The following is a 12,785-nucleotide window of genomic DNA, read 5'->3' on the forward strand; positions in this document are numbered from 1 at the left end:
TCGATGGCGTCGTCGCCACAGTGACCCTAAGTACATACCCCAACCAGAACCCATGGATTACAGGCAGGATCCGCACTGAGCTTAAGGCTAGAGCAGCCGCTTTCAAGGAGCGGGACTCTAACCTGGAAGCTTATAAGAAATCCCGCTATGCCCTCCGACGAACCATCAAACAGGCAATGCGTCAATACAGGACTAATATCGAATCGTACTACACCAGCTCTGATGCCCGCCGGATGTGGCAGGGCTTGCAAATCATCACCCTAGTCATAGACTGTTCCCTCTGCTACCGCACGGCAAGCGGTGCAGGAGCGCCAAGTATAGGTCCAAGAGGCTTCTAAACAGCTTCTACCCCCAAGCCATAATACTCCTGAACATCTAGTCAAATGGCTACCCAGACTATTTGCAGTGCCCCCCCACCCCCTTTTTACACCACTGCTACTCTCAGTTGTCATCTATGTATAGTCACTTTAATACCTCTTACCTACATGTACATATTACCTCAACTAACCGGTGCCCCCGCACATTGACTCTGTATCGGTACCCCCCTGTATATTGTCTCGCCATTGTTATTTTACTGCTGCTCTTTAATTACTTGTTACTTTTATTTCTTATTCTTATCCATATTTTTTTGAAACTGCATTATTGGTTAGGGGCTCGTAAGTAAGCATTTCACTGTAAGGTCTACACTTTTTGTATTCGGCGCATGTGACTAATAAAATTTGATTTGAGACAGATCTGGGGAAGGGTACCATAAAATGCCTGCAGCACTGAAGGTCCCCAAGAACACAGTGGCCTCCATCATTCTTAATAAATGGAAGAAGTTTGGAGCCACCAAGACTCTTCCTAGAGCTGGCTGCCCGGCCAAACTGAGCAATCAGGGGAGAAGGGCCTTGGTCTGTGGAGATGGGAGAACCTTTCAGAAGAACAACCATCTCTGCAGCACTCCACCAATCAGGCCTTTATGGTCGAGTGGGCAGACGAAAGCCACTCCTCAGTAAAAGGCACATGACAGCCTGGTTAGAGTTTGCCAAAAGGGACATTAAAAGACTCTCAGACCATGAGAAACAAGATTCTCTGGTCTGATGAAACCAAGATTGAACTCTTTAGCCTGAATGCCAAACGTCACGTCTGGAGGAAACCTGGCACCATCCCTACGGTGAAGTATGGTGGTTGGCAGGGGCATGCTGTGGGGATGTTATTCAGCAGCAGGGACTGGGAGACTAGTCAGGATCGAGGAAAAGATGAACAGAGCCAAGTACAGAGAGATCCTTGATGAAAACCAGGTTCACCTTCCAACAGCACAACCACCCTAAGTACACAGCCAAGACAAAGCGGGAGTGGCTTCTGGACAAGTCTCTGAATGTCCTTAATTGGCCCAGCCAGAGCCTGAATTTGAACCCAATCAAACATTTCTGGAAAGTCCTTAACCTCTTGCTTCTACTTGGGACGCTTGCGTCCCAACTAGAGCTCTGGAAATGCAAATGCGCTACGCTAAATGCTAATAGTATTAGTTAAAACTCAAAAGTTCATTAAAATACACATGCAGGGTATCGAATTAAAGCTACACTCGTTGTGAATCCAGGCAACAAGTCAGATTTTTAAAATGCTTTTCGGCGACAGCATGAGAAGCTATTATCTGATAGCATGCACCAATACACTACAACACAAAAGCACAGCAGGGGACGTAAACAAAATAATTAGCATTTCGGCGTTACACAAACCGCACAATAAAATAGAAAACAGTCATTACCTTTCACCATCTTCTTTGTTGGCACTCCTAGATGTCCCATAAACACTATTGGGTCTTTATTTCGATTAAATCGGGCCATATAAAGCCAAGATATCGTTATATGTAGACTGTGTGATAAACGAAAAAAACAGCGATTTCACAACGTAACGTCATTTTTAAAATTCAAAAAGTAGACGATAAACTTTCACAAAACACTTCGAAATACGTTTGTAATGCTACTTTAGGTATTAGTAAACGTTAATAAGCGATAAAAATCATCCGTAGGCGATGTAAAAATCATTAGCTGTCGTCTTGGAAAAAATTTCACGAGAGAGCTCTTCCAGAATGATCTGGGCGGAGACTGGAGGTAAGTGGTGCCCCTGTTTCGGTTCAACCAAGAATCAAAGATGATTCAATTCACAAGACTCTAGACAACATGGGGATGCTGTGGGAGTTGAATGCTCGGTCTTATCTAATTCGGCTCACTGTTAACAATTGCTGGAAGTGGCGCAAGGATATTTATTTCCATTTTCTGTGATCAGGTTTTCCTGCGCTTTCCGATGTAACGCACGTTATGTTATAGCCACAGTCGTGACTTAACCAGTTTTAAAAACGTCCGAGGGTTTCCTATCCACACATTCTAACCATATGAACGTACTATATTCCTGGCATGAGTAGCAGGGCGCTGAAATGTTGCGCGATTTTTAACAAAATGTTCAAAAAAGTAGAGGGTAGGAGCAACTGGTTAACCTCTTGATTCTAGCCATCCCGGATCCGGGATCGTGAATACAGCCTCAAGCTCATTACCATAACTATTCATGAAAATCGCAAATGAAATGAAATAAATATGCTAGCTCTCAAGCTTAGCCTTTTGTTAACAACACTGTCATCTCAGGTTTTCAAAATATGCTTTTCAACCATAGCAAAACAAGCATTTGTGTAAGATTATTGATAGCTAGCGTAGCATTTAGCGTAGCATTCAGCATGCAACATTTTCACAAAAACAAGAAAAGCATTCAAATAAAATCATTTACCTTTGAAGAACTTCAGATGTTTTCAATGAGGAGACTCTCAGTTAGATAGCAAATGTTCAGTTTTTCCCAAAATATTATTTGTTTAGGACAAATCGCTCCGTTTTGTTCATCACGTTTAGCTACGAAAAAAACCTGTATCCAGGAGTGTAATTATCCCCGCAGCTCATTAGCATAACACAACGTTAACTATTCATGAAAATCGCAAATGAAATGAAATAAATATGCTAGCTCTCAAGCTTAGCCTTTTGTTAACAACACTGTCATCTCAGATTTTCAAAATATGCTTTTCAACCATAGCAAAACAAGCATTTGTATAACAGTATTGATAGCTAGCGTAGCATTTAGCGTTAGCATTGAGCGGGTAACATTTTCACAAAAACAAGAAAAGCATTCAAATAAAATCATTTACCTTTGAAGAACTTCGGATGTTTTCAATGAGGAGACTCTCAGTTAGATAGCAAATGTTCAGTTTGTCCAAAAATATTCTTTGTGTAGGAGAAATCGCTCCGTTTTGTACATCACGTTTGGCTAACCAAAAAAACCTGAAAATTCAGTCATCAAAACGCCAAACTTTTTTCCAAATTAACTCCATAATATCGACTGAAACATGGTAAACGTTGTTTAGAATCAATCCTTAAGGTGTTTTTCACATATCTCTTCGATGATATATCGTTCGTGGAAGTCTCCTCTCTCCCCTGAATCACATGGATGAATGCGTGCAGCTTGGAGATTACGCACCAATTTCGACAACGGACACCGGGCGGACACCTGGTAAATGTAGTCTCTTATGGCCAATCTTCCAATGATATGCCTACAAATACGTCACAATGCTGCAGACACCTTGGGCAAACGGCAGAAAGCGTAGGCTCGTTCAGGGCACATTCACAGCCATATAAGGAGACAATGGAAAACAGAGCCTCAAAAATTCTGCTCATTTCCTGTTTGAAGTTTCATCTTGGTTTCGCCTGTAGCATCCGTTCTGTGGCACTCACAGATAATATATATAAAACGTCAGAGTGTTTTCTTTCCAAAGCTGTCAATTATATGCATAGTCGAGCATCTTTTCGTGACAAAATATCTTGTTTAAAATGGCAACGTTTTTTTATCCATAAATTAAAAGAGCGCCCCCTATATCCAAGAAGTTAAAAAAGCTGTGCAGCAACGCTCCCCATCCAACCTGAGCTTGAGAAGATCTGCAGAGAAGAATGGGAGAAACTCTCCAAATACAGGTGTGCCAAGCTTGTAGCGTCATACTCAAGAAGACTCAAGGCTGTAATCGCTGCCAAAAGTGCTTCAACAAAGTACTGAGTAAAGGGTCTGAATACTTATGTAAATGTGATATTTCAGTTATTTATTTTGTATAAATTTGCACACACAAAAACCAACTGTTTTTGCTTTGTCATTATTGGGTACTGTGTGTAGATTGATGAGGAAAAAAACCAACTGTTTTTGCTTTGTCATTATTGGGTACTGTGTGTAGATTGATGAGGAAAAAAACCAACTCAATACATTTAAGAATAAGGCTGTAACATAACAAAATGTGAAAAAAATTAAGGAGTCTGAATACTTTTTGAATGCACTGTACAGTATCTACCTGAACTATCACCAGTATCCCTGCCCATTGATATGGTACTGGCCTTGCATATAGCTTACATTCTCCTGTCTATATTATTTCTTGTGTGTTTTTATTTCCCTGATTTAGTATTAATTCGGGGCTCTTTTTAAAATAATCTATTCTGGATTTGACACTTTTCTATTTCTTTACCTTGATAATGAATATGGCATTGTTGAGAAAGAGCCTGCAAGTAAGCATTTCACTGCACTGTTTAAACCTGTTGTATCCTGTGCACATGACAAATCAACTTTGATTTGATTTTGATTTGAATAATTAGTTCTACATGAACTTTAGAGTATCTGTATAATGAATATTGGGATAAAACGCAACAACGAGAAAAGGCCATTTAAACAGTTACATAATGTATCCTTCCATGCAAACCTGCTCTTTAACTAAATACCATTCCACATTTCTAGCCACTAGATCAAATTAATTATCTTAAGTATTATATCCAAGCACTGTCTGTCAAAGCATGTGCTTAAGAAAAAACCACCCCCATAAGGAATGCACTCAAGCTTTACATAAATGAGCCTAGCATCCTCATCTCTACTACACACTCCAAATTCCGCTCTTTTCACCACATTATCAAGCAGGATGGTAATGTAGTCTGTGAGTGACCATGCCATATGCTGGAGCAGCCAGAAGAAGAACAATCTAACTGTACTGGTGCTAAACCCAGGGTTACACAAGTAACAGTATTACTGCTTTAGCCTTAGCCATACAGTATGTCTTCAATGCAGGTCTTAAAGATGGTGACCTCCCAGGTCTAGCTACTTCTCACCAGTACTCCTCTCCTCCAGTCATGCACTTCTCATAGACTGGCCCGTCCAGCTCACGGTGGCTGGGAAAGATGACCTCGTTGTGGATGATGATGGTCTTGATGACCTCATTGACATGCGCCTGGATGGCTACAGGGTCCTGTCCGTCGGGGATGGGCATCAGGGTGGGGCCGAAGCAGATGGCCAGGTTATAGGGATCCATCATGTTCTCATCACTGTACTGGGATAGACTGGAGGGGAAGAGAGAGAGAGTGAACTTCATATTTACATTATGAGGTGAATTGATGGGTGGATCCATTAAACATACTCAAAGACCTACGTTTCCCAATAGAAGTGAGGCCTATCTGTTTCCCAAATCAAATCAAAGTTTATTTGTCATGTGCGCCGAATACAACAGGTGTAGTAGACTTACAGGCTCTAACCAATAGTGCAAAAAAGGTATTAGGTGAACAACAGGTAAGTAAAGAAATAAAACAACAGTAAAAAGACAGGCTATATACAGCAGCGAGCCTATAAAAGTAGCGAGGCTACATATAGACACCGGTTAGTCAGGTTGATTGAGGTAGTATGTACATGTAGATATGGTTAAAGTGACTATGCATATATGATAAACAGAGAGTAGCAGCAGCGTAAAAAGAGAGGGGGCACACAATGCAAATAGTCCGGGTAGCCATTTGATTAACTGTAATATAAAGAGGGTTGAGTATGGCTGTGACTGTAGACTCTACACTCTACAGTGAGTTGAGATCTACAACTTCACTGAAGTAGCAACATGTACTTTACTACATGAGTTGAGATCCATTTTGCCCCTCCACCACATCTCAGTATAAGAAAATCCTTAAACCCCCTACCTTTAGTTTCAATAACCCCCAACATCTCAACTTAGCTAGCACATTCCTCAGTCTCCCTGTTAAGCTTAGATTCCCACACCCTTCCAACCTTAACAGGCCTGCCCTTAAAACTTCACAGTTTAACAGGCCTATTAATAAGCCATCCTGGTTTAGGGGGCAGTAAGCCCATCCTCCCTTCCAGCAACATCCTAGTCAGGCAAACGGCCTATCCTCACACTCATCTGTTTTAAGAGGGGCTCATAATCAGAACAGAGTGGTGTGGAGCAGTAAAGAACTACAGCTGGCCCAGAGCCTAACTGTCTGAGGGGGGTATAAAACACAGAGGTAAAAGTCTGAATGTGGAATCAAACGCTTTGTTCTGCAGTGGAACCAAGCAAAGGGAGCATCAATAACAGCCCAATAAAACAGGACAGGTATATTACTGGGTTGATGGATCTGTTTCTGAGCCCGTAAATAAGTTCTAAAGAGCTGCTGGCAGACGCGGTAATAAATAGGAGGTGAACAGTAGGGCTGTTCAATAACTCTCTGAATACTGCAGCAGAGATTCACTAGTTTTGTTGATTTAGTGCAGTACAGGGATTCACCCCCCCCCCCCCTCGGCTCCGAAGTTTTTACAAAAGTTATAATTTTAGACCTTCACTCCATCCTGTTTTACTGTATGCCCTTAGTGTATAGGTTCTCTGGTATAGGGACAACTCTATTCAACAACAGAGGACTGTGATATGTGAGTTGTTATGTCAATGTGGCCAACTTACTGATTGAGGAAAGCGAACAGGTATCTCATGACGATGATGACGGTGCGAGGAAGAGTCACAACAATCTGCTGGACGTGATGCGCTCTCTCAGCTCCAGACTCCAGCTCTGAAACAGAAGAAGCCCAGAGAGTCATAACACCACCTGGCACTGAGATTAATGGGAGGAAAATAAAGACATGATGCTCCATAACAACACCATGATCTATTGAATATACAGAATGATCAGACTTTAGCAGGGGGCTGGCAGTCATACTAAGGGTGTGTAATGACAACACAAACACTCCTATTATTAATAGATAACCCCTCCTCATTTAAATCGGAGGATATGGTGATTTGAGTGACTGGGCTATCTGGAGCAGGGTGAAACACTGCAAAGCTGTGCTGAGTTAGTAGACTGATGTGGTCCCCTCTCTCCTCCCTTCCTATTGGGTTTCTACTGAATCACAGGCAGGCAGACAGCCATGGTGTTGAGATTGTTTCCATGTGTTCCACTGCGTGCCTCTAGACCCTACCCTACTATACCATAAAGCAGTGTGTGTAGGGTGTAGAGGTTGGGGCGTGATGATGTATCTGTGGACCTGGAGGTTGGCTTCTCTCTCTTCTATTTTGATTCTGATCTCTACTAGTGAGGTACCCACCTAGATAGTGTGAATAATCCAAAGGCATGTACTGTACTGTAGCCCCAGTGGTGTTATTTCACCACCCAGATGGATAGGAATATGGTATCATTTCATTTACCCTGAACACATTTACTACATTGACCAACAGTGTAGAGCAGACATGGGCAAACTACGGCCCGCGGGCCACATACGGCCCGTTAGGCTTTTTAATCCGGCCCGCCGAACTTGTCCAAATTATAGTAAAAACCTCCTTTTTTCCCCTTTCCCTGCAATGCCCACGTTTCCCCAATAGATGGCGCACTCAAAACACATTGACCGTTGTTGGAGTGGCGCGTATTTCTCTTTATTTCACTTTAATTTTCACTTAGTTTCACGTCACCATTAAGCCCTTCTGTGAAAATGAGCGGACCAAAGAGAAGGAAAGTGGACAGCGAATGCCGAGTGTTTAATAAGGAGTGGACAACAAAATACTTCTTCACTGAAGTCCGATCAACGGCTGTATGTCTGATATGCCAAGAAGCTGTTGCGGTTTTCAAAGAGTACAATATCAGCCGTCACTTTGCCACGAAGCATGCAAACTATGCTAGCAAGCAGTCAACACAAGAACGGGCGGCTACTGCTCAGAGGTTGGCAGCTAATTTACAGAGTCAACAGAACTTTTTCACCGACAAACTGCAATTCAAGAGTCAAGTACCAAGGCAAGTTATTTGCTGGCATTCAAATTAGCAAAGGCTAGCAAGCCTTTCTCCGAAGGCGAGTTTTTGAAAGAGTGCATGGTAGAGACAGCAGGTCTCTTGTGTCCGGAGAGCAAAGCCAAGTTTGAAAAAATCAGTTTAGCACGCAGGACAGTGACTCGCCGCGTGGAACTGATTGACGAAGATATAGTCAGCGAGTTAAACAAAAAGGCGGAGTCCTTTAAGTTATATTCACTAGCACTGGATGAAAGTAACGACATAAAAGACACTGCTCAGCTCCTAATTTTTATCCGAGGGATTAACGACAGTTTTGAGATAACGGAGGAGCTTTTGAGCATGGAATCACTGAAAGGGAAAACGCGAGGAGAGGACTTATATGAACAGGTGTCTGCTGTCATCGAGAGAATGAAGCTACCTTTGAGTAAACTTGCCAATGTCACCACGGATGGATCGCCAAATTTAACTGGAACAAACATCGGGCTGCTGAAAAGAATCCAGGATAAAGTGAAAGAAGAAAACCCTGACCAGGATGTTATTTTACTTCACTGCATCATTCATCAGGAGTCTCTGTGTAAGTCTGTATTGCAGCTTAATCACGTCGTGGATCCAGTTGTAAAACTTGTTAACTTCATACGAGCAAGGGGACTTAATCATCGTCAGTTCATTACGTTCCTGGAAGAAACTAATGCGGATCACCAGGACCTAATTTACCACTCTCGCGTCCGCTGGTTAAGTTTGGGGAAAGTGTTTCAACGAGTCTGGGAGCTCAAAGACGAGATTCGCTCATTTTTTAATTTAATGGGGAAACGAAGAATTCCCGAGCTGAGCGACACAAACTGGCTTTGTGACTTTGCGTTTGCTGTGGACATATTTTCACACATGAATGAGCTGAACGTGAAGCTACAGGGGAAAGATCAGTTTGCGCACGACATGTACACAAATGTGAGAGCCTTCAAATCCAAGCTGGTTTTATTCTCCAGGCAAATGTCAAACAAATCTTTCGCACATTTCCCCACACTAGCCGTGCAGAAAGAGGCCGCCCGAAATGCGAAGAAATACTGCAAATCACTGGACGATCTGCACAGAGAATTTTGCCATCGGTTCTGTGATTTTGAAAAAATTGACAAGTCACTTCAACTGGTGTCCTGTCCCCTGTCACAAGACCCCGAATCAGCACCGCAGGAGCTGCAATTGGAACTGATCGATCTTCAGTCTGACTCCGTCTCAAAGGAGAAGTTCAAGTCTCTTAAACTGAATGACTTTTACGCTTCACTTAACGAGACTGCGTTTCCAAACCTCCGGAGGACGGCGCTACGTGTGTGAGCAGACGTTTAGCGTCATGAAAATCAACAAAGCCCATCACAGATCCAAGTTAACTGACCAACACCTCAGATCTGTCCTGAGAATTGCCACAACAAAACTAACTCCAGACTTTGATGCACTGGCAAAAAAGGGAGACCAACAACACTGTTCCCACTGAAATGGTGAGTTTTTCTGCTGTGTTATGAAAAAATGCATATGGAAAGTTTGGAAGTGCGTCTTTTAATTAAGAGCAATGCGCATTTACGCACAGCAGCGGTACAGTAGCTTAATTAACACGCCGCACATCGCTCTTAATTTAAATTTAAATTTTCAGCTGCAGGTAGGATATTTAATACAGCCTATGTCTGTGTACTGTTTGCGCGTGAAGGCGAGGGCGTCCGTGGCGAGTTTGTAGAGCGCGCGGTCAGGACAATCCATCCATGATTTTGCAGAGTTTAACACAAGTAGATATTATTGAGCTTGAGTATTTCGTTGTGTAATAATATGTTTTGAATGTTGAAAGTGATTCCATTTTTCAATAAATGTTGATTTCTTTAACTTTGCACCTTCGATTGAAACTTATTAAAAACAGACGCAATCTTGATAAATCACAGTGCGTATGTTATTTTAATCTATTTACATTTCCTCCTCCCAGTATCTGCGAAATAGTATGTAAATGCCATATCTTGCATATTCCTTGAGACAAATTTATTAACTGATAAGGGCTATTTTTCACATTTGAAAGACAGTTAATAAATTGGGTTGTAGTGTTCTTACTGTGCTATGAGGTTTGCACACACTACATTTAATGCTTTAGTATATCCGGCCCAAACACTCCCTCCAAATGCTCCTGGCCCGGCCCCTCTGTCAAATTTTAGAACCCATTGTGGCCCGCGAGTCAAAAAGTTTGCCCACCCCTGGTGTAGAGTCTACTCACTTATAGTAGACATGAGATCCAGGAAGCGTTCCTTGGGGAACAGAGGGTTCTCCAGGCCCCTGAAGTACAGCTTGAGGACCCCTGCCACTGAGTTGATGTCATGTTCATTCTGGTCTTCAATCAATGGGTCTTCGCCTAGTAAAACAATAGAGTAGAGTTATTCTTTTGGAGTATCTGACCACTGCAACAGAACTGAATCACTGAAAAGATTTGCCAATAAATAATTCATAACTGTACATATATATCTTTTTTTAAAGTGGGCTTACAAATTCTTGCTTGTTACACGTAGAAAATATTATGAAGATATCTACTGTATGTCTGAAGTTCAATGGGTTTTTAGTGTTATTGATCCTGAGCTGTAGAGGAAAAACTAAAAGCTAATCTATCACCAATTACCTCCAGTCTCACCAGGGACCTACCTCTCTCAAATGAGTTTTTAATATCATTAACCTCCACCTGGGATCCAGGCACACGGAAAATGCCCTGCTGCTGGAGCCCTGCAACAACACATAGAAACATCATACTGAGTCCAAGGCTGAGCCTGAGCCCACCATTATTCCCACACCAAGACGGCCGACTACATGAAATGTAATCTAGTCATAAAGGGACATGTTTTTTCTTCTTCCAGGTGAGGCCCCTCAGATGGTCTGCTGCCTATGGTTTCTGTTAGAGAACCCCTAATCAGTTTGTGGGTGTTTGATTAGGTCTAGGGGGGAGGGGTCAGGAGGGGGGTACAGGCCTTGGGGCTACACCACTATGGCTGGAGTCAGATGTGGAGGCGGACAGAAGGATGAAGATATGAGGAGGGAAGGTTGAAGTGATTAGTAAACAAAGACCAAGGGACCTGTCAGTCCCTATGCGTGATGCGCTGCCACGTGATGTGTTACCACGCTCCTGTCACATTATTTACTGGGGGCTGAGGTGTTAAATCAAAGCAGGAACAGTACCAGTCAAAAGTTTGGATAGACCTACAGTACTCATTTAAGGGCTTTTCTTTATTTGTACTATTTTCTACATTGTAAAAATAATAGTGAAGATATCAAAACTATGAAACACATATGGAATCATGTAGTAACCAAAAATGTGTTAAAGAAATCAAAATATATTTTAGATTCTTCAAATAGCCACCCTTTGCCTTGATGACAGATTTGCCCACTCTTGGCATTCTCTCAACCAGCTTCACCTGGAATGCTTTTCCAACAGTCTTGAAGAAGTTCCCATATATGCTGAGCACTTGTTGGCTGCTTTTCCTTCACTCTGCGGTCCAACTCATCCCAAACCATCTCAATTGGGTTGAGGTCGGGTGATTGTGGAGGCCAGGTCATCTGATGCAACACTCCATCACCAAATAGCCCTTACACAGCCTGGAGGTGTGTTTTGGGTCATTGTCCTGTTGAAAAACAAATGATAGCCCCACTATGCGCAAACCACATGGGATGGCATATCACTGCAGAATACTGTGGTAGCCATGCTGGTTAAGTGTGCCTTGAATTCTAAATAAATCACAGTGTCACTAGCAAAGCACCCCCACACCATCCCACCTCCTCCCCCATGCTCCATGGTGGGAACCACACATATGGAGATCATCCGTTCACCTACTTTGCGGCTCACAAAGAAACAGAGGTTGGAACCAAAAATCTCAAATTTGGACTCATCAGACCAAAGGACAGATTTCCACCTGTCTAATGTCCATTGCTCATGTTTCTTGGCCCACGCAAGTCTCTTCTTCTTATTGGTGTCCTTTAGTAGTGGTTTCTTTGCAGCAATTCGACCATGAAGGCCTGATTCATGCTGTCTCCTATGAACAGTTGATGTTGAGAGGTGTTTGTTACTTGAACATTTATTTGGGCTGCCATCTGAGGCTGGTAACTCTAATGAACTTATCCTCTGCAGTAGAGGTTACTCTGGGTCTTCCTTTCCGGTGGCGGTCCTCATGAGAGCCAGTTTCATCATAGCGCTTGATGGTTTTTCAACTGCACTTGAAGAAACTTTCAAAGTTCTTGAAATTTTCCAGATTGACTGACCTTCATGTCTTGAAGTAATTATAGACTGTCATTTCGCTTTGCTTACTTGAGCGGTTCTTGACATAATATGGTCTTTTACCAAAAAGGGCTATCTTCTGTATACCCTTACCTGTGTCACAACACAACTGATTGTCTCAAACATATTAAGGAGGAAAAAATTCCACAAATTAACTTTTAACAAGGCAGACTTGTTAATTGAAATGCATTCCAGGTGACTACCTCATGAAGCTGGTTGAGAGAATGCCAAAAGTGTGCAAAGCTGTCATCAAGGCAAAAGGTGGCTACTTGGAAAATCTCAAATCTAAAAAATATTTTGATTTGTTTAACACTTTTTTGGTTACTACATGATTCCATATGTGCTATTTCCTAGTTGTGATGTCTTCACTATTAGTATACAATGTAGAAAGTAGTAAAAATACAGAAAAACTCTGGAATGAGTAGGAG

General features: G+C 42.2%; 1 protein-coding gene across 1 annotated transcript in view; it reads right to left on the reverse strand.

The window, feature by feature from the left end:
- LOC115131492 (SLIT-ROBO Rho GTPase-activating protein 3) overlaps positions 1-12,785 on the reverse strand; it is a 173,493-nt gene that overhangs the window by 59,191 nt on the left and 101,517 nt on the right. Inside the window, exons 14-17 of the mRNA XM_065001757.1 lie at positions 10,737-10,814; positions 10,318-10,452; positions 6,764-6,869; positions 5,160-5,387 (exon numbers count right to left, since the gene is read on the reverse strand). Coding sequence (XP_064857829.1) covers positions 5,160-5,387; positions 6,764-6,869; positions 10,318-10,452; positions 10,737-10,814 — 547 coding nt within the window. The remainder of the gene's footprint in view (positions 1-5,159; positions 5,388-6,763; positions 6,870-10,317; positions 10,453-10,736; positions 10,815-12,785) is intronic.

This window comes from Oncorhynchus nerka, linkage group LG2, assembly GCF_034236695.1.
Source record: "Oncorhynchus nerka isolate Pitt River linkage group LG2, Oner_Uvic_2.0, whole genome shotgun sequence".
Taxonomy (NCBI): domain Eukaryota; kingdom Metazoa; phylum Chordata; class Actinopteri; order Salmoniformes; family Salmonidae; genus Oncorhynchus; species Oncorhynchus nerka.